The sequence below is a fragment of the Ochlerotatus camptorhynchus genome, unplaced genomic scaffold, assembly GCF_037179485.1.
Source record: "Ochlerotatus camptorhynchus isolate MF236.1 unplaced genomic scaffold, CSIRO-AGI_Acam_v1.1 ptg000105l, whole genome shotgun sequence".
Lineage (NCBI taxonomy): Eukaryota > Metazoa > Arthropoda > Insecta > Diptera > Culicidae > Ochlerotatus > Ochlerotatus camptorhynchus.
Genome location: NW_027040595.1, coordinates 3096399 through 3120075, shown reverse-complemented (window position 1 = coordinate 3120075; position 23677 = coordinate 3096399). Strand labels below are relative to the sequence as shown.

General features: G+C 38.2%; 1 protein-coding gene across 1 annotated transcript; it reads right to left on the bottom strand.

The window, feature by feature from the left end:
* Nucleotides 1–10021: 10021 nt before the first annotated feature.
* Nucleotides 10022–18675, bottom strand: LOC135699318 (uncharacterized). Its single transcript, XM_065219565.1, has 2 exons — nt 18605–18675; nt 10022–11170 (listed from the first exon to the last, which is right to left on the bottom strand). The coding sequence occupies exons 1-2, from the start codon at nt 18605–18607 to the stop codon at nt 10046–10048; spliced, it is 1128 nt and encodes a 375-aa protein (XP_065075637.1). The 5' UTR covers nt 18608–18675; the 3' UTR covers nt 10022–10045.
* Between the last annotated feature and the right edge of the window lie 5002 nt (nt 18676–23677).

Sequence of the window (23677 nt, the reverse complement as noted above, 5' to 3'; positions counted from 1 at the left end):
ATATATTTTTTTTTCTAAATAAATGGAAAGCTCTCACCATATTCTGCTCTTCCGCCGTCGTTATTTGCTTCTTTTGGAATCCCTTGAACTTTTTGTCTAACGCTTCGTATTTCATTCCGTGCTTTTCTTTATGGTTAATTTGACCTAAAATTCAGACGTGCGCGATTGAAGCAGAACTATTAAAAATGGCGTATTCGATATTTTCAACAAGTCATACGTCGAAAACGTCACTTCCAATCAAAATGGCGTCTGAGACAAAGTTGTTGAAAAAATATAACTGCTTTTCAAGAAAATATACAATTTTAAATTTTTTCGATTTATTTTGGTTGAATATTTCAAAAAACTGTCTCATACTTAATAAAAAATGCACTCTTCATTTTTTTTAATGTTTTTCATTGAGACGCTTTTAAACAATGCTACCTGTTGCGAACACCCCTCGTCGATGAGCGCACCTCCACATTAGCAGCCTGGTATCATCTGACAGGGACAAGAAGTCAACGGACTATTGTCGACTATTGGTGGATGGTTTGCGTAGAAGATTGTGCAGAGAGAAACACAGTTCATAAAACGTGAGTTAAGCCAGGAAATAATAATTGGTTGATGATCCTAAGCAAAGATAGAAGCATAGTTCCTTAGTTTTTTTTTTTCTTAAATTAGTAAACTAGTATAATCAGGTTAGAAAAAAAAACATGAAGCTAATAGAAATGTGTGCGGTAAATAATGTATTTGTATTAAGGGATTACGCCTACCTGCAAGACCGAAAAAAAGCGAAAGTTTGGATTTTTTTCTCGAATACGACGCAACATATTGAAAATCGGTTTTCTGCCGTTTATTAAACACATTAAATGGTACATTTATCAGTCGATGCTGTAAAAACGAGGTCCTGGTTCCCCACACGGCTGCTCCCCGTGGACGATGTTCTAAATAACGCTTTTTGCGGTGCCAACTGCGGTTTGTGATGTAATCATCTGAAATGAAAAAAAAAAACATGCCAAATCGTTAAGCATGTGTTAGACTAGTCCTTGATCGTTCGGTTTTTTTTTTAATTTTTTTGACAAAATGGCGGCCTTGCAAAGTTGAAGTGCCGTTTTTTGATCCTTAAAATTTGTCTTTGATCGGTTGTAAAAAATCGAAATTAAATCATAGACGAAATCCGAACGACCGTGGACTGCACAAAATAGTACTGAACAGAAATCAAAACGAATCGGACGAAACGAATGTATACATTTCGAGACATTTTTGGCACCGGTTTTGAAAATATGATTCCGAGATAATCGCGTTTAAAGTTTCAAGTTGGGTTTAGTCCACTATAAGTGAAAATTTTTGTACGTCGCATAACTTTCACAATTTTAATCGGATCAACTTGATCTTTTGAGGAAATATTCTTGACTTTATATACTTTCGATTAGGACAATAAAAAAATCGATTTTTTGAAAGTTTGCAGGTAGGCGTAACCCCTTAATCTGCAAAGTCACGGAGTTCTCCTACCAGGAATTATTTATGCTACGGTAATGTAAATTAATGGTTATTAATATTAATATCTAATTAATATTAATTGTTTACTCAGAATTTGGTGGGCGATGGCCAGATTTGGATTTTTCAGATATAATCCTAAATAGGACCTAGATTATTTAATACTCTAGTAACCTCAAGTCCGTGCTTTGTCACAATATTTCATTGTGATGTATCAACACTCAAAGGGGTAAAAAATCAAATTTGGGGTGAATTTGAAAGAAACGACGATGATTTGTCAAGTTTTATTTTGTATTTGCATATAACTGTAATTTTAAGTTTGCTCTTGTAATTATAAGATAAATATTTTAGCCCAGTTGGAACATTGAGTTGCATAAATTTGACGAATCATACATTTAACATAGTAGTAGTTAAAGTGTCGCATGGTCTAACAACCACTGCCTGCAATTTAAGTTCGAGGGGACGGCAGGGCTGAATACGGATCAAAACTAACATAACTCTAACTCTAAAGTGATCCCGAAACTAACGCTCATTCATTGCACTTTTAGTCATAAAGAAGTTTTAGTTATTTTCAGTGGACATTGGCCAAAAGTGGACTTTTTAAATAAATGTACTTCTAAAAAGGACCTAGGTGGACATTGGTTAAATTTGGATTTTTCATATACCTAGATTATTTAACAGTCTAGTGACCTCAAGTCCGCGCTCGGTCACAATTTGTATTATTTTATCAACACTCAATAGGTAAAGTATGAAATTTTAGATTAATTTGAAGCAATGGAACTTGGAGTGTAGAGTGCACTGTCCACCAGTTGATGCTGAAGTCTGGCCAAGGAAGTGGGTTAGGGTCTAATGATATCTGAATGCACAATACAGTGCAGGTGGATATTTTATTTTATACTCTCTATATTATGCTGTTGGAATCAGTTTTAGGTTTTTGGGTTAACAGAGGCAGGACGCAGTGGGACCGCTTAGGAAAAGCATAATGATCACACTTGAAAGGTTCAGAGTGGCTGAGTTCAGTGGTAGTTTGACCTTCCTTTTAAAACCAATTTGGCAAAAAAGCTATAAAGTAGCTTAATACAATTAAATAGACATGCCGAATCTTATTTTAGTTTCTGAGTATGTTGTGTGTGGATTCCCATTTTGAGTTAACCCAGATTAGCACAGAGTAATAGTTTTATTGCTAGGGAATTTTCTTTTGGGATCGTCTTTTCTTCATACAATTCTTAGAAAATGTTATATGTTTAAGCCCAGTTCTAGATTTGAGATATCTTTTGCATTGCAGCTCGCGAGAGGTTACCAAATATGGGTTCTCTTTTTCATCCATCATTTCATAGTTTGGGAGGAGAGGTGATCTGGAGCTAAATAGAGGCACATCAAATAGGGAACACAACACCATGATCCAAACGACAAACCAACGCATGCGACTCTCACTTAACTTGTTCTATTTCTTTCTTCCTCTTATGTACCAATATTACCTGCCTGAGAACAAATGGGAACACGGCCAGATGTTCAATAGGAGGAAAAATAGCGAGAAAGCATGAGCAAGAAAAGAAAATAAGACATGCATCGGAAAGAGTAAGCAGTCAGAAAGGATCACGCCGGTTGGAGACAGCCAATTTATACTGGACGAAACTGGTAAGTACGATAAGAATTGTAAAAAGTGTGTGCTTGCATGATTAACCTATTTTAGAATTACCTATAAGCCACATCAGAACCTCATTTCCTTCAATTACTACTCCATCGCAGCACACACCTAATATTGATAACTAACCTTCATATAGTTTCAGCATTATCGACAATAAAATCAAAAGGTGAGTTGTAAAGTATTATTACCATGCATAGAGACAAGTTAATGTACCAGAACCTGGACGAGCCCACCCATGTTTGTCTAGAGTATCGCACGAGCTGACGAGTGCAACGGGAAGGACAGTAGGTGTATAGACTAGGGGGTTAGACCCTAGATAAGTCAACTTAGTGGTTGGCACAGCCTATACACTGAACAATGTACAATTTACAATTACAATTTCAATATTGATTGTTTACTCAGAATTTGTAATATTCTTGTGGCAAAACGATGGCCAAATCATGAACCGGATGCAAAACGATAATTTGATCATAAGAAAATACAAAACGTAAGTTGAATTACTTTAATACATATAGCATAACCTTAACAAGTTCCCTAATTTGTAGGAAACTTTAACGTAGTATAGTCATGTTAGAAAGTTCGTAAAGCCTATTTCTTTAGTTGCCACAAGTCAACACTACCTTTTACAAAAAACATAAACACAGAGCATCAACTTTTGGTCAATTTTTTAAACTTTTTGTGTATGATATGTTTATGGGAAAAGCTAGCACAGAAATAGATTTTGAAGGCCTTTAAAATGGGTTTCTATGCAAAATTTCACAGAGTTTTGTTTGAACGAAGAAGTTAAAAAATTCGTTTAATTTTTAAGTGTCCTACTTGAAATGTTCAGGGAATTAATAATAATTTCTCATAAGCTTTTTAATAAAAAATCATTAAAGAAATATTAACTTCTAATGTGAATGATTGACCATAACAAACAATTATGCAACGTTTCATGCAAATCGGAGAAGGTCGCATATGATGATGATGCTGATGATGGTCCCACCTCTTACCCATACAAAGGTTTGAGCTGAACGATTTATCTTTAAGATAATTAAATATGACATTTTAAACAGGTTTGCGAAAAAAAAATCGAACTCGTTACTGTAGAATCCTATCGCCATGAAAACAGTTCGCCCTGTCACACGTTTACTTCTCAACTGAACTCCCATCACCACTGTTCCATTCTTCATCCGCAATCATAGAACACACACTAGCATAGTAAACAGGGGTGTATCCAAGGCACTATCAAGTAGTTGTCAACTCTACATCCCTTCTCTACTCAAAAAAAAAATCCATGTTTTCTAAATGTTTGCCATAAAAACATCATCAAATCCCGACGCATTTTCATAATCTCATTTCAAGGACGTACCCTTCAGAATCCTTAAATCGGCCATTAGGTTTCACCACGAGGACCGAAAACACCGTTTTCAACATAAAATCAGTGAAATGATCTGTAAACTTTTGTCTCCCTCAACCGTAGTATTCAACAATTGCAAAATTATATGTATATATGAAAAAACATAATAAAATAAAATATATTAACATCTGTTTGATGATCACAAAAAATATTTAAAATTTGTAAGGTTCTTCAATAATTAAATTTTTCTCTGCAATACAATTTATGGTCATTGACATCCAGTAATAAAGGTGGAATACAATTCCAACTTCAGTACAATAAATCAGACTATCACACCTCTTGCATCTTATCCTTCTACTTGCCTTTTTTTTACGAGCTTATGCCTACTCTCGATCTACTGTTATTTGAAGCATGCCCACAGTTATTATATATATCATTCAACCGAATTCCTAAACTAGAACGGGAGTCCTACCCACCGCTTGCGGCTTGATAATACTATTGCTCAATAGACTAGGCTATCTGAAATCTCCTGTATACGGAACCAACTTTAAGCATGTCATATTAGAATGACTGTGTCCATCTTTTAAACTCTTGGAATGTTACCTCTATAAGTAGCAAATGAACACATTAAATATTTAACCCTCAAGTCATCCTCCTTCTGAAATGTTGTTGTCAAATCTTCAGAACATATGTGTTCTTATGTGTGCTGCATCATTATTTGATGAAAAAAAAAGAACTTTGGACCAATTACTTGGATTCTACAAACCCTCATTAGTTAGGGCGATATGATTATCAGTGGAAGTCTTCAATAATGAAAGACTAACATTTATTAAAATTTAAATCTCATCATATATCTATTTGCACAACCTAAATGATGAATCTTTACGCAACTATATGTTTTCCATTAACTTTAGTCTTAGATACTAATTTAAAATCCATCAAATACGTTAAAACAATTTTTAATCATCGCTTTTTTAATCTTCTCCGTGGCCGCTGCGTTCCAACTGGAGTCCCAGACCTAATCAAGCTAGTGTTCGTTGAGCACATCCACGGTTGTAAATTGAAAGTCAAACCTAATGCCTATACCGTTTAACACTAGAATCACAATAACATTCATGTACAGAATGTCCTGACAAACCCGACTCTCCACGATTCGAACCTGTTCACGAACCAGGATCGATGGAAACTAGACAGACGTCATCCCGCGTCGAATAACTCATTTTGAATAATTAAACTGCAACACACTCATTACCTCCTCATTGATCCATAATCTCTATGAGTATAGTTATAACTATAAAAGTAGAAACTTCTCCATGACTCCAATCCCAAACTTAGCTTGGAAACTCAACAGTAAACATCTTTAGCTAATCAGGCAATTCTTTAAAAGATGGTTGCATTGGTTGTATTGCGCATTCTTCTGATATTTAAAATAAATCTTATTATCTACACTTTATCGTTAGTCGTGCCAAAGTTGACGTTGCTTTTCGCTGATGACGTCACTATTTGTATTTACGTTATTTCTTATTTACTAAAACAAACAGCATTTTACGATCTGCGGCACCTCTCTCTGTACTCATTGATCAATATCTAGCTCTCTTATATTATGGATCCTCTTTTGATCAAAACCATTCCAACTCCTCTGGCAGGACTACATTCTACATGCACGTCTTCAACATCAGGCCGTTCTTGCACATATATTTTTTTTATTACATAACATGTATGTATGCAATGTAGATTCTCTTTCGGTCAAACAACATTATCCTTTTTTTCCATCTTACTCTTCACCTCTTCATGCATCTTTGTATGTATAGTCCACTCTATTTCTATATGCGGGAGTATTGATGGTCCGAAAGTGAGGATAATAGTACGTTCAGACTACAGAGTTATAACATGCGCTATCTTGATGGTGGTTTCTGTGTTGCAATTATTTGACAACCGTTATAACATGTTATAACTCTCAAGTCTGGACTGCGTTTAACAATAACAAACCAACACAAACTAAACGTTGCTTTCTAGTACTTCCGCTCCATGACTGGCTTAACCGAGCAATTCAACTTACTTGCAAAAGTTGCAACAGTTTCTGTTCCCAGTTTCGATAGTCTTGCTCTTCCGTACGCGCATCGGCTAGCTGCCGGACTTGCTTGAAGGCTTGTCTCATCATTTCCTCTCTGTGGCGCTTCGGTTTACAACCAGTCTTGCCCTCATGTTCTCAGTTCAGTAAATAGCATTGGGAGAAATTGCGCTTCAGTAATGCTCAATCGGTCTCGCTCTGACTGCCTTTCCAAATTCGCTCTGCAGCTCAAAGCTGGTCTAGCGTATTCATTTGCGCTTCGGTATAAATCGGACTCACTCGCTCGTTGCCCTTCAGCTTTCTAGCTGGTCTAGCAATATTTTTATTTGTGCGCTTTGGTTAACACAACCAGTCTCGCCAATAACATCTTTAAGTTTTTTTTAGCGGTTGATACCGGTCTCGCTTTCCTCTGCGCTACGGAAACAAAATTCCGGACTCGCTACTTCTTTTTTAACTCAGCGCTTCGGCTTGTACCGGCCTCGCTTTCATCTGCGCTACGGAAACAACCTTCCGGACTCGCTCTTTCTCTTTTTTGTTTCACTTCCTCTAGCGCTACGGACTGAACCGGACTCGCCTGTGATTTCTTCAACACTTTAAAATTCGGTCACTTTTTCTTCCAGCGCTACGGATTGAACCGGACTCGCTTCTACTGAAGAATGATGCCGATTCGCTCGTGTTCACTCACCTTTTTTCCACAGCTCCTCGAATATTCCAGACTCTCGAAGTTCTACCATCACTACGACTTCCAATAAATCCTACCGACTGCGCCAATTGTAGAATCCTATCGCCATGAAAACAGTTCGCCCTGTCACACGTTTACTTCTCAACTGAACTCCCATCACCACTGTTCCATTCTTCATCCGCAATCATAAAACACACACTAGCATAGTAAACAGGGGTGTATCCAAGGCACTATCAAGTAGTTGTCAACTCTACAGTTACAGTTACAGATATTAATTCCTTCTAGAGTTTACAGTTGCTTCACAGCGGTATAAATGTGGAAAAGCTCAGGCGTCCACCTCTTAGTTTGCTTTTTTGCCCACCTAAAATATTCATAAGTATTACAAGCAATCAAGAGTTAATGAACAATCAACAAAGCATTCTATTACACTAGCAACCCCGCAATCTGAAACTATCATAATTTTCAGCAATGTCAGGAATGCTCACGAACCCCCAACATTTGCCAGAAAATTTACTACTAACTCAAGGTATTTTCCAAATAAGCTTCAAAATTGCATTTTTTTTTATCAAATGTTAAATTCAGCCCTCTATATCCGTAATTCGCGCGCGAGACTCAAACCTTTGTAGACTATTTTTTTTTAATTAAACTACTACTATTAAATCAAATATTAAAAATCCATCATCACCATCGTGGTGAACAAAAATAGTTTTTGCAGTGTTACAATAATCATTAAATTAGTAGTATTATTTGTCATTTGGAGTAATCGCATTTGATTGTAAAAGACGAACCAGCAACTGGCTGAAATTCTCTGTAATAAAGAAAAAAGAAAAGAAAAAGAAAAGGAAACTACTCGAACCTTCTTGGAACGATTAATTTTTTGTTTATTTTCAATAGCATTTATTGAGTTGGAAATGAAATGTTTAAACCGAAAAACTGCAGATTCATGAAAAACGATAATCATGATAATTTATTTTGACAATGTGAGGTGTTACAATTCAAAGGCTACCTCAAACGGCTTCGGCATTTCTCGAGCATTGAACAATTGTACTTTTTAGGCCGGAAATGCATTAATGTCATTTAAATAGTGAGACTTTTATTCAGGTGCTTTTTGTTCAAATTGTACGGCACTTGAATTGAACATGATCAATAACGTCTTACCCGAAGGAATCTACTGAGCAATGGCTATACCGGTGTTCGTAAGTTCTTATGTGGTCCGTAATACGCAGAATACATCCAAATTTGCAGTAGGTTGATGATTCCTTCTAACGATGATGAGTTTGTGCGGTATGAATATGTTCATGAATTATGCTTGTATTTTATTTCGATTAATTTTGTTTAGGAGGGCTTCACTGATTTTCATACATAACACCATTTGACTAGAAAAGCGCATCAAAATGACATGTTTGCGTGTGTCACGGAGGCGGTATTAACGATTCAAAATTCGTTCTCCGAAAATGGCATACGACCTTTCCCAACCGGTAATTTTGAATTTGTTTACACTTGTACTGATGTTTGAACAATTTGTTTGCATACCATTTTGATGATAATTATTCGGCGATCTGTTCTACAAATCACGTACGACAACGACCTGCAAGCAAATACTAGGATTGGATCTTGATTTTGTGTTGTGGACTCTCTTAAACGGACCAACTCAGCCACGGTCATCGGTGCGTCGTCCAGCATGTAAGGCTGGCTAGAATCTGAGTTCCAGGCAGTGAAAAATCATGCGCAAATATTAACTGGTCTGAAGAATTACGGAACTACCTATAAGAAGACAATTTTTCGCTTGCTGCTTCAAATGGCATGTGGTAGGTACCTACCTAGCAAATGTTGGGAAACATAAATGGATATTTGCTCGGCGTATAGACCGGTTCAAGTGTTTGGCAAAGCACTTGTGCTGCATAGGGAGAAGGTAGTGGCAGTTGTTCGTTTTGCGTGAGATGACGACAAGCAAGACCGTGGCAGTCATTGGCGGTCAGGTCCCAGCGTGACGCGATCTGCTGTAGGGTTTGTTTGGTTGTTTTATGCTGGTGCGGTAATCGGGTACATTATTGGTCCATCGTTGATGTATGCTCATGGATGTCCAATGATGCAATCTACTTAGCATGCGTGTCCTGGAATGGTTTTAGCTTTCTCTGGATATTTTGAGAGCTTTTGCAGCCATGTTGTTGATACAGCTTTCTTTTAACTTCTACTGCACCGAATAGCACTGTTGCATGCTTGGTGAACCGAATATTTGACTGAATGTTTGAAAAGTACTGGAAACTGAGAAACAATCTTTAAAAACTAGCTTTTATTTTAACTGAATGTGGCAAGGCATTTCGATATCCCGACTCCGTTCAATGTTGACAAAGTTCACGATGCTATTCCACCCTGATTTTTTTTGGCCCACTGCCGATTATAATCCTTTATTTTCCGTATTAAAAAAAAATCAACGGGGAAAAATTAAAAACATACGTCGACGATTTTTGAATTGTAATAAAACGGATCACGGTTGGATACTTATTTATTTAATGGATCCCTCTTCGAGGTAAGTGAGATGCTGACTTAATTCCATTATGATGCATTTCTTCACATGTGCTTTTTTTATTCCAATGCATTCAACCTTTATGAGTTTTCTTTCAGAGCATTCATGACAAATCCGAATATTTCGTTCATTTCGTTTATTAGATCGCATTTAGCCCTACATGCTATGAAATTTGTTTTATATCACCAACCGTGTTTCACGTGTCATATTTTAGTTCGAAAAGACCTTATTGATATACTGGCAGCTTATTAAGTCGTAACAATTATGGATATATTATTTACAGCTTACAGATCGTGAAAATGGATTTAGTAGAAACGATTGTACTGTCTATTGAAGCCTCTAAATCCGCTGTAACTCCTACCGATGGCGTTATCCTCCGCTGCAGGGAGATAGGTGTTTGTGGGTCCACAGAATGTTTTGGTAACCGCCGGAAGAGTTACAGTTGAGTAGATGGTTTGGGCATCGTACTGCACTCCAGGAATAGTGTTGGTTACCGTACGAGTGATGTATTGGACGTCGCGGAGGGTTGTCGTGGCGTAATTGGTTATGATTTGATCCCGACCGGGCAAGGTTACGGTGGAGTAGATCGTTTGGTATTGTTGTGGAGGTGGAGGCAGTGTGATGGTTTGGGTGTTGGTGATGGTTCGGTAGACTGGCGTTGGAACGTTGTTGACGACGGTGGAGACGATGGTTGCTGGCGGCAGGGTGACGGTGTTGTAGTAATTCTGTCCAGGAAGAGTGACTGCAGGAAGGGTGACTGTGTCACGGACGGTCTGAACGATGGGCTGGGTCGTGGTGATATATTGTGTTGAAGTGCGGATTTGGGGTGGTAGTTGCACTGTGGAGTAGACTACCTGTGGGGGTAAGGTTACCGGAGGAACAGTGACAGTATCAACAACGCGCACAGTTTGAACAACCGGGACGGTAGCGGTGCTGACAATTGTTGAGGTTCTAGTAACCGGTGGAAGCGATACGGTATCGTAGAAGGTCTGTGCCGGTAGAATTTGAGGAGGCAGGGTAATGGTGCTGAACTCTCGAATGGTCTGGTAGACGGGAGTAGCTTGAATGTAGGTTGATGTGTAAGTGGAGACGACCGGTGGAAGTGTGATGGTACTATACTGAACTTGGGGAGGTTGGGGTGGAGCTGTGACAGTGAAAGTATTAGTTCTCGTCACGGTTTGATAGACCGGAACGGTTTGCGTGTACGCCGAGGTGATGTAGATCGAGGAGTATTCTGTTCTGGTTTGCTCATCGTATTGGATTGAGCCCTGAACGGTTTCGTAGCGAGTTTGGTAGTCAGTTTGGGTGCGGGTAAGGTACAAGGTTTGCGGTGGTCCGAAGTTGCAACTAGGCTTCGGGTAATGGTATCCGTTGAACTGCTCGGCCTGGGTAGTTGCAACCAGTGCAACTATGAGGAATGCGGCAATGGTCTGAAAGTATAGGAAAGGGTGGGTGGTGAATTATTGGAATTATATATGGGATGGATGAACAGAGCGTGGGGGAGGAAATTGTATCCATTTTTTGTAGACGTTTATCGGTGTAGGCTGAATCAAAATTCGATTCAAATTTACAATATGTTTGTTGCATGCTATGGGATGCAACGTTAATTATGAAATCCACAATATACAGTAATAACCTGATTTTGTCAGCCCTCTCTTTGAAAATATTTTCTAATGTTCTACAAAACCCATGCACTTTTTCAGTGGTCTTATTGCATCAAATTATAGTTTGAAAATCCATCTTGAAGAAGAATGAGAAAGATTCGGAAGTACGGTTATGTGAAATTATTGAATGATAAAAGTTTGATGTTCGGATGAGCTGACAAAAGCGGGTCATTATTGTATTCCTTTGGATGCATTTGTGTATTCAGTGATTGATCTGTAATTTGGATTTCTGCAAAGATGAGCCTCACAGGCGGAATGTAGGTATAAATGACTGGAAGTCGTTTTCCTGGATATAGTCCTGGTACTGCGGAATCTTATACGTGTAAATTCCAGGTCACGTGTAATAGAAGTATTGTCGAGGATTATACTTGGACTCTTGATAACTGGTTAAACTTGTTAGTGTTTTTGATTGATGTCTATAGTATATTTTCCAGGACATTTATGTCTGTAATTGTAACAAGCATTTGTTTGCAAACCTGGTTAAAATGTTTATATTTAATTATCTTAAAGATAACTCGCCCAGCTCAAACCTTTGTAGGGGTAAGAGGTGGGACCATCATCGTCAAGATCAGTGACATTCAAGCTTTACGCAGTACGTGAAATGCGAGATTACCCCCCCCCCCCCCTGAGAAAGTGGTGATGCATATATTTTGTCAAACTCTAAAGGAGAATGATTTTGTGACAAGCAGTGGATTAGTTATAGGAAAAATGTGTCGGGAAGGGGGTGGTTTTTGTTTCCTCAATTTTGCGTGACATAATTAGAGTATGGTCTCAAAGTGTTCCCTCTGAATTTAACGAAGTCAACACACAAAACAAAATACACAATCAAGCAGCTGCAAATGTTTCGCTTTGTTCAAACATTTAGCTGGCGCTCTCGTACTGTGTTTATTTTCGATTGCAATCCGTTCGTGCTGAATATTGTGCTATAAGGCGTGGCTTACTGTCCAGATGATTGATTCTTTATAGTTGATCGATACTCATTTAAACACTAGTTTGATGGAAAATCTTCTTAATTTTTTTTGGCTTTTCACGTCCCGACTGGAACTTTACGCCTGCTCAATGTAGTTCAATGTTTGCATGTTTATGGTGAGGTACAATGATAATCTAGCGTAGATAAGTCGATACATTTTGCAACCCGGATAATGCCTAGACCGGACAGGGAATCGACAGCTACTCCCAGCCTGGACTTACTTTATATATGCGTCTTTACCGGCTGAGCTTGGACCCATGTTTCAAAATGATTTATGTCCCTGAGTTTGTTAAATAAGTTACAAATAACGTAACTCTGCTAAAAATAATCTAAATTAATAGCCAGCATTGTAATTATGTTATAATAAATGATCTTATTAAAGCAAACCTTTATGTAGTGCTTTTGCAGTAGATTGAGTCGGTTTTTTTTTTCAATTCGCTTGAATAACCTTTAATATGCAGGTGTTTCAATACTTTTAAGGAATTTCAGTGAATTTGTGTGGGATTCATATGTTGCTTCGGAGTTTTTATAGTTTTTTTTTTCATCTATGTAAAGACATATTTTGACGATTATGCTTTTAGAGCCATTTAGGCAATTCTAAACACCTAGAAAAATTCATGTAAATTTAAATGCTCTGAGATTGACATGAACGAGCATCTATTTTGACATAAAATTGAGTCATAATAGACGAGAAATTCAGCTCCATCAAACGTTCTTTAGTTTACGTCTCATCCTTTATGTCAAAGATGGATTCCGTCACTTGTAAAATTAGGTATTTCTAAGTGTGAAGGCTCAGTGTTCACTCAGCTGTCGACAGAAGCAGACCACTCTCAATGTGTGTCACGCGATCGTCTGTTTACTCGGCAGCAACAATTGTGTGGTCCTCCTTATTGTTCTTCATCAGCAGTTCTTTCAGTCGATGCGTTGTCGCCTTTGGAAAGCAACCGTTTCGTGATCAATGTGTGAGTGCTGACCACGGTTTTTTGTCCATTGCTGCAATGGAAGCGCTCTGACCCCCGTTGGCAAATCTTCCATACAATGAAACCACCGGAAGCGGCTTCCGTTCTAGTGGAGGAGGCTTATTGGATAGCGGAAGAAAAAAATGTTTATTGTGTTGTACCTTTTGACTATAGTTTTAAGATGTATTGTATAGTGAACAAGAATCCTCGGCTCTGTACAGTTAATTCGGTTGAGCCTTATCAAATAAATGAATAATAATATAAGTAGGAAGGCTATTTTTATGCTTTTTGTGGAAGTTAAAGGCCAGCATTTTAGTGCCGCTTTGTAGCTGTAATATGGGTTTTGACGTTGCTTTTCGGCGTCTGCTGGTCTTTTTAATCGGTGAACGGACATTAGCAAGACGATAGCCATAAAGACGATAGCCTTAACATACAATAGCCATAATAGACGATAGCCAGAATATACGGCGGTCATAATTTTGTTGCAATGGATTTCTTATTTTTTTTTTTAATTTGGCAATGCAGTACTCGTTACATGTGTTTTGTCAACAAGCCCGAAAATGTAGGGTTGCCAAAACCGAACGGTTCTATTTTGAAATTTCTTTTATGATTCCGACGATTTTAGACCACCGAGAAGTACAAGTACAAGAGTTATCATCTTCATGACTAAGACTTTAGTAGTTTTAATTTTATTAAAAATTGTGATCGCATGGAGCGGAAATACATAATCTTCTAAACCCGTTTAATCGAACCCCATCCCAAAATCGAACGGCTTTGTGGTGTTGTTGCCAAAATCAAACCATGCTGAAGTCGAACGGGTAATGTAGTTTTTCTCTTCAGAAAAATGCAATGGAAATTCACAAATCATTTCTTGCTTTGAGTAGACTTCTTCTTTTGTACTTTAAATTGTTGCTGAATGGATGAATGCTGTTAAAAATTCTATCATAAAATTCTCATAAATTATGTTTTTCTTTTAGTTGACTCCTTCTTTGCATCTTGAGTTGTTCTTTGACAGATAAAAGCTTTTGATAATTCCATCTGAAAATTATCAAAAGTAACATCTTTCTTGGATTTGACTCTTTCTTTAGAGCATGAGCTGTTTATTTTGGGGCCTCCCTTAGCTCAGTCGGTAAAGGCGCAGCTACAAAGCAAGACCATGCTGGTGGTGGCTGGGTTCGATTCCCGGTCCGGTCTAGGAATTTTTCGGGTTGGAAAATTTCTCGACTTCCCTGGGCATAGAAGTATGATTGGACTTGCCACACAATTATACCAATGCAAAAATGATACAGGCATCGAAAGCTCTCAATTAATAACTCTGGAAGTTAGATACACTAAGTTGAGAGCACGCAATAAGCTAATATGCGATATGCAATAAGCTTGAAATGCGAAGAAGAAGAAGAAGAAGAAGAAGAAGAAGAATAACAGCTGTTTATTGAAATTTTTTTATGAAAAAATCAATTGAAATATTCACAAATTAATTTACTAAATTACAATGAGCAGCTCTAGGTTTAATTTTTTAATTTAAAAATTAAATTGCAATAATCACAAATTATTTTTCTTTGGAGTTGACTCCTTCTTTACATCATTACTTTTTCAGCCGCGCCGGTGGTGTAGTGGTAAGCGTGATTACTTCTCACCCCAGTAGGCCTGGGTTCAATCCCAGTCGACGCCACCGGGATGTTCTGAGGCATAACATCTCTGATCACGTCTTCCTTCGGAAGGGAAGTAAAGCCGTTGGTCCCCGGTTCATGAGTTGATGAGTCCAGGTGTGGGAGCTGCCTCCCTGGCACGTCGGTAGCATTGGTAGCGGTAGCACGGAAAACAAGATCGACGGAAAACAAATCAAGGATAAAAAGCAGGCAAGAATTTTTTAAAACTCCAGTGAGTTTGAGGAGTGAGGATAAAATCAAACGCTTTTAAAAAATGTATAATGACTCTACGAGCATGCAAAATTTCATGAGAAAAAAAAATAATTCATGAAACTTACAGAAGCTTTATAGAAGTTTAGAGAAATTCAAGGAAATTCAGAGCTTTTAATATTCATTTCGTTATCTTTAGAGATGCTCTAAGAACGTAAGGAAATATCCAAAGCATTCAGAGAACTCTAAAAAAGTTCAGGAAAATTCAGAACTATCGGAAAACTTCAAGATTTTTAAGGGTGAGTTCCGAAGTTTTATGAATTTCAGGAAAACTGTGTGAGCTTAGGTGATGATCAGAGGTGTTCTGTGAACAGTGTTCCATTAACATCAAGTAAATTTCTGGAACTTTTCAATAATTCAAGGAACTTCAAAAAACTTCAAGTAAGTTCAAAGAACTTTAGAAAATTTTACAGAGCATCGGGAAACTTCAGGGCGGTTCCATGAACATCCGAGAATATTTGCCGAATACCTCTGGATGGATAATTTTGAGAACTTCAGATCCGTTAGATTAACTTCCGAAAAATTGCACTCAGATGTTTGATGTTTGAAGAACGAAGTCCAGCAAACTTCAAAGAAGTTGGAGTCCCATTAATTATGGAAAATTTTGAAAGTTTTATGTTAATAACAATAACACTATTAAAATTGAGGGAACCTTCAAGAAGTTTTATGAATTTCATGAAAATTTTTAGAATTTAAAGAAAATTCTGAAATTGTTAGGGTTGTTTCCATAACTTTTAGAACGGAAATTTTAATATCTTTTAGCGCATATTTATATAATAGAGCAGTTCCAGGCCAAATAGATGACTCAACCTTCTCCAATTTGCATGAAACTTTGCATAATTGTGTGTTATGAGCAATCATTCAGCTTTTTGTAATTGCATTTGTTTTTCCAAATGTCGTCAGTAATTTTTTATTAAATTGTTGGACGAAAACTTCACTTCTGATTGTAATGACGTCTGAGGAAAAATAGTTTAGAAAAGTAAAGTACTTCTGTGAAAAAAATGCACGGTAATTTATTTTTATTAATATTTAGTAAAAATTAAATTAAGTTTATCACTGAACATTCAAATATCTCAAAGAGTATATCTTCAATATTTGACGTGATCTGGAGTTTATGAAACTCATATATGTTTACTTTAAGGATATTAACCTTAGATTGTAAGTTTGATTAACCTTGTGTTTAGTTTGTATTTTGTACGTGTGGGGGTTTTTTTTTTTCAATGTTTGTTTTCAAGATGAATAGAAATAATTTCATGCTTTAAGATTAATTAAATAGTTGTATCGTAAACCACATTTCAAACCTCCTTCTTCCCGTTTCCCATCCAAAAAATTGTAAATCTCCACTAACCTCGAGACAACCGCGAGTACTCGGTCCAGTTCCTTTAACTTTAAATTTAAGATAATTCGGCTCTGTAAAGTTTATTCGATTGAGCCTGTACAAATAAAGTAATTATAAAAAAAAAATATCTTCAATATTTTTTTATCAAATAAAGCTCATGAAACATACATTCTTTTGGCGTTTTTAAAATCATGGATACTTGAAAATTTACAAAAATTGTAGAACATACATTTTCTGTCCTTCTCCAAAAACATTTCATTTGTTAATCTTTGTGCTTGTGCTTATCATACGAGTTCAATATAAACCATAGAAAGCTGTTATTTGGCAACTTTGTAAGTATTTCTTATAACACCAAGTTGTGAGCAGGCAAAATGTTCTTGCTGGGACTTTTCAGAATACATAGGTATGAATTAATCTGTAGCTTACACTTAACATTAATTTTAGTGATAAAAGCCTCTACTGTGAATCACATAACATGTTTCCGATTTTTTAACCGATTAATCAATCATTCTGGTGATAACATTCTTATTGTTCGCAAAATCTTCCGTTCGTAAAATGATTTTTTTTTTTAAATCCTTGCAGGGTGTTTTCATCACTGCGATCATTTTTCTGATCTATTGTGATATATTCCCAATTTTTTTTCACTATTTCAAGATGTCGTATCACTATTATCATAGCATTATCCCAGCAAGGCATTACATTTCGAATAAAGTGCACTGCTATACTGGCAGTTGTTCTCCAAATGTCAAAGGGATAATAAATAAATAATAAAAATAAATCAAAGGGATAATAAATAAATAAATAAAAAGAAACAAATAATCGGCCCCTTGCCGAAGAACTTGCGCCTTTTATTGAAAATTGCCGGACAGTGGCATAGCAAATGTTCCAACCTTCCTTTTGTATGCCACAAAAGCGATATACATCATCTTGAAGTTTTCCAATCAGCTTCAAGTGATAACGGCTCTAGGATTTTGTGGGTCACAGACATGTTTGGATTAATGAATCGCTTCGACTGCCTAGCAATGGAAGTGTTCTTCCAGTTTTCCTCCACTTTTGAAGATTCCCACGCTTTTAGCTCCATTCTAAGAGTTGCAGCCGATAAGCCACAAAAGGGCTCTGGTCCTATGAACTTATGAGGTCTTTCATTTCCGTCAATCCCGCAATGACCAGGAACCCAATATAAGTTGACTTCATTATGACAAGACAATTTTTGAAGTGATTGAACACACTTCCAGGTAAGCTTTGAAGTACATGTCGCCGATTTTAAAGCATTTAGAGCAGCTTAACTGTCGGACATTATGCTTATATTTGAACTCTTATAGTTTCTACGCATATAATAAAACACACACATTGCTTGGATTTCAAGTTTTAACACAGTTGACCAATTGCCTATAGGAACCAAAATGTCTATCTCTGGACCAGTTACTTCTGCTCCAACAAGATTGTTCAATCTTGAACCATCTGTATAAAAAATAATCGATCTTGAACGAAGAATTGGACCACCAAATGGCTATAAATATCGCCCATGGTCAAATACTTCGTAAATTGTTCACTACACACTTAAAAATCAATAATTTGAGACTGAAAGGTACGTTTGATTGACCTGTTATGACTCAAATTCATGTCAATTAACGCTCATATTTGACAATCTAAGAGCACCTAAATGTTAGTGATTTTTTTCTAAGAATTAGCCATGGGTGAGTCTATGATAAAACTTGAACAGTATTCGATTTTTTTTATTATAGTCACTTTAACACTCTTCGGTCATTCATGACTACTCCGGGATAAGATTTGAACTCATGACTTAAGAGTGAGATTGTTGGATGCTAACCACTACGCCGACGCCGGCCTTTTATGATTCACATTTCACTAGTGAAATTATTGTTTTCCTCTTTCAAAACAACGCACTCCACTCTGGTCAGTCTTTAAAATCCACATTTTTTTCACTACGCCATCCGCACAAGAATCCTTTATTTTCATGTATCTCCACTCCTGCACTCCTTCTCGACTCACCATTGCTTCTATTTGTTTATTCAACTCCAGCAATTCTAAATTTCACTTTCTGTGAGACACTTTCACTCCGTCAAAGCAAAATTGATTGCACAACCCAACCAGTTGTTATCACTTGTCTGTTTGTTTTTCCTCCAACGTGAACCACGCAGCAGCCGTGCGAGAACAGTTAACACCGGTATTCTTCTCCACTGACCATTGATCACTGATGATCAGATTTAAAACTTTCAGCACCTTAGTCTTGGATTCTCGGACGACGATGCTCGTCGCCCACTTGGAAAACAAATACTCCCCGGATATGGTACAGTGAAACGATATCACTGTGATGATTCTACCCAGTGGCTAGATTTGAACTGATCATCATAGTTATGGCTGTGGGCTTATTTATATCTAATTGGTCAAGAAGCTTCGCAAAATTGCAGAAAAGAGGTAGCAGTAGCGGCGGCGGTGGTGGCGGTGATGGCGACAGCGTCCCGGATCCAAAAAAAGTTTCACGAGATGCGACGACTCTGTTGGACACCGGTTCGCGAAAAATAATGATTAACTCATCGTGTAGGGTTGTTTGTGGTGGGTTTGATAGTAAAATTTACTTAACTGTGAATCTGTGTTTGATGCAAATGTTTGATGGGAAATGGATATGTACATAAGTGGGGCGTCAATTATCCTAGTCAGTTAATTTGTCGAATGCGTTGGAGTCCTGAGCATTAGCATGAGCATGAACATGAACATGAACATGAACATGAACATGAACATGAGCATGAACATCAGCATTAATGACCATACAATACAGTAGTTGCTACTCCGTAAATGGGGCTTGGGATTATTAATCCATTCTCAGTGTGCAAAATCGTTACTTTTAAGGTTAATAACAGTGCCGGCCACGTCCTTACGGTCGACGAGGAGGAAAAGGGTTGATTATACAATACCCTCTGCAACTAGATACAGAGTTTACCTCATAACGGCGCTGGTGGTGTAGTGGTAAGCGCGATTACCTCTCACCCCAGCAGGCCTGGGTTCAATACCAGTCGGCGCCGCCGGGATGTTCTGAGGCATAACATCTCTGATCACGCCTTCCTTCGGATGGGAAGTAAAGCCGTTGGTCCCCGGTTCATGAGTTGATGGGTCGATAGGTAGGGTCCAGGTGTGGGAGCTGCCTTCCTGGCACGTCGGTAGCATTGGTGCTCAGCGCGGAAAACAAGATCGACGAAAAAACAAACCAAAGGAAAAAAAAACTTTAGATTTAAGACATTAATAATGTATAAAGCAAAAGATGTTGTTAAAGGCCAGCTGTTGGAGCATTTAAATAGTAATAGTTTGTTGATACCAGAACGGGATATCGGGAAGGTCATTCTTGTGAAACCGCGTTGAATTTGGTATTAGCGAAGTGGAAAAATAACTTGGAGTGTAAAGATACGATTGTTGCTGTTTTTTTTGGATCTTAAACGCGCTTTTGAAACAATTTCTAGGCCCTTATTGTTGAGATCAATCAAGCGCTTTGGAATTACGAGTACTGCATATAAATGGTTTGAAAGCTATGTGTCTGACAGAACTCAACGGACTGTTTTTAATGATTCTGTTTCCAGTCCCGTGGGGAATAACCTTCGAGTTCCCCAGGGAAGTGTATTAGGGCCCCTGTTATTTATTATGTATATTAATGACTTGCGACGTGTTTTACGATTTTGCAACATTAATCTTTTTGCAGATGATACTGTGTTATTCATTGCTGCTAAGGATTAAGATGATGCCGTTTTACACTTGAATGAAGATTTGCTTTCTCTAAGTAGATGGTTAAAGTATAAGCAGTTGAAATTGAATACAAGTAAAACTAAATTTATGATAATTTCGCGGAATCGAGTAAATGAGAACGTCTCTCAACGGGGACCAACGGAGGAAATCTAAAGTTAAAATCTAAAGTTAAAGGAATAGAACCGAATACTCGCGATCGTCCCGAGGTTAGTGAAGATTTACAGTTTCATGGATGGGGAGAAGGAGGTTTGAAATATGATTTACGATACAAATATTTCATTGTTCCTAAAACATGAACTTATTCCTATTCAACTTGATATCAGTAGTGTAATTCTACTTTATTCTACTTCGCTTTCTGGGGGCGACCCCGGCGTAGTGGTTAGAATCCATACCTCTTACGCCAAAGTCACGAGTTCAAATCTCACCCCCGGACAAGTCACGAATGACCCAAAAGCGTTAAAATGACTATAATTAAAAAAAAAAAAAAAAAAAAAACTTCGCTTTCTACTCTCTATACATACAATTTCACACTGCCGTACTCTAACGGAACTACCAACTCTATACTTTCTTCTCCTCATCTATCGTATAAAAATTACCACTCTAGTCTGTTATTTGAAAGTAGCATCTTCAACTATACTTTATTCATATTGATTACTATATTGACGAACATAAACAAATTAAATTAATCTCGCGATGGACGTCTCCGGCATGTTATTGCCTAGTGTGTGGCTCAAGTTGCACTGAAGTGTATTAGGTATACGATCGATCGGGTTTCGGTGCATTTGATCAGAGTATATTCCGGTAGATAAAGCGTGTCCCACATCAAATTGCATCACGGAAAAAATGCTTTAGAAAATTACCTAGTTAACCGATCCTTTTCAAACTTTCAGACAATACCATAACCGTACGCTCGCACCTTACGCTTAATTCCACTCATTAGGTTCTGTACAACATCTGGCTGCAGCTTCTCCTGTACGGAAACCCACTTTTTCTTCATGTATTCCTCAGATTTGACCTCGTTGGGATGCTTGCGTAGTGCCTACTTCATAATAGCCCAGTATTTTTCGATGGACCTTAGTTACAGTGCGTTCGTTCCACTCCAGGACAACATTTTAATAGTGGCACGAAGCTAGATCCAGCCAGAAGATCGTAGGGCCCTCGTGTTTCTTCAACAGAGGAAGCAGACACTTCTGTAGATACTCTTTGAGGTTGATCTCCCCGTTTACAGTCCCGGTAGTCACGGACGGCGAACTCCGTTTGCCACATGAGCAGATCGCTTGCCAAATCATGTATTTCTTGGCAAACTTTGAAAGTGTCTACTTCCTTACTTCCTCCGGAACATCAAAATTGTGCTGGGCGGTGAAAAACCCCCGAAGCTACCGGAAATCCGTGTTGACGTAAGTATCATCATCCATGATGAAACTATGAGGCTTCGTCAGCATCTGGGTGTACAGTTTCCGGGCCCGTGACTTTCCCACCGTATTTTCCCGTTCATCACGATTTGGAGCCTTCTGAACATTGTACGTATGCAGTTCCTTCCGGTCCTTGGCTCTATAGACGAAAGACTTCGATAGATTCAACTTTTTGGCCACATCCCTGACCGAAGCATTGGGATTCCGCTTAAACATTTTCACGACACGTTTGTGATCCTGATCACTAGTAGAACATCCATTCTGACCGCATTTCTCCTTCCGTTCATTGCTCAGAGTTTCGTAGTAACGTTTAATAACACGACTCACCGTTGACTGCACGATTCCGAGTTGTTTTCCGATGTCCCGATGAGAGAGTTGAGGATTTTCCAGGTGCTTGTGAAAAAACAATTCACGACGTTGTTTTTCGGGTAACGCCATTTCTTTCAACTTTCGAAAAACTGACAGCGATAAAAATACAGTGTAAACACTACACTCTAAACTACTTCTACCAAAATTTTCAAGAGAAAATACCTAATGGGTAATTTTGTACAGCGTTTTTTCCGTGATGCAATTTGATGTGGGACACCCTTTAGTGTGGCTGGTGGTGGTGTGCGGTGATCAACGGTGACTGAATTGATCAAGATCAGCGCTGTCACTGTGTGGCCCGTAGGTCGGACATGGTCTCTGGATCTCAGCAATGATGTGCATCGATCGCAGTTTTATGTATCATTTTGAATTTTTGTCCACAATGAACGAGAAATAAACGAAATGAAGCTTGAAACATATATGTTCATTAAACATATATACAGCCATTAAAAAAGGAAGTTTAGAAAGGTTGGGTAGACCTGCTCCAGATTATCTAAATTTCAATAATGTTTCCCTGTTTTGCTAATACATAATTTTCAAAGGAAGTGGTGAATAATTTATTTGTCCTTAATCACCTAATTATCAAACGGTAGATACGGTACTGATGCCAACACCATTCCGCAAACCTCAAACGAAACATAATTTTTCAACACTTTCCGCGCAAGTGTATCATCATACTGTGCGTCGGTTTGTTGCTGCGCGAGAATATTAGTGAAAGACGCCCCCTACGCTCGATGGAAACTAATTCATCCTGCCGTGCCTTCGGCCACTTTGTCGTCATCATCTGCTGCCATCGTCGTTACAGATCGCGAGCCACGGCTACAGGTAGGTTTCGCATCGCATTATGAACATGGGAGCACCAAGGCAACAACAATAGCGCGCATCGGCGTATTTCCCAAGGCACATTCATCTGGGGATATGTCGCGCAGAATTTCGTGATTCCGGACTAATCCTTCCTCTTAAGACGATAGCGCATGGTGAAGCATGACGGAAAGAATTTAAAAGAGGAAAACAAAAATCACACGATGATGATTTACAACCCATGAAACCGGTTAGGATGTTGGTCATATTAGTCAAATGTTTTGAAAATTGAAACTAATTTCTCTTTTATGGGTATTCATTTCTGGTTCTGAGATTCCCGGACAGAATCCGGGTCTATAATGGAAGGAAGGGTGTTATCAACCATGGAATAGATTATTTTAAATGCAAATGTCGTCCTTGGGAATAGACCGCAAGGCTTTTTTTTTCTTTGATTTGTTTTCCGTCGATCTTGTTTTCCGTACTGAGTACCAATGCTACCGACGCCAGGAAGGCAGATCCCACACCTGGACCCTTCCTATCGACCCATCAACTCATGAACCGGGGACCAACGGCTTTACTTCCCTTCCGAAGGAAGACGTGATCAGAGATGTTATGCCTGAGAACATCCCGGCGACGCCGACTTGGATTGAACCCAGGCCTGCTGGGATGAGAGGCAATCATGCTTACCACTACACCACCGGCATCGCTAGACCGCAAGGCTGTTTAAGGTTTCTGTCGATGGTTTAACATA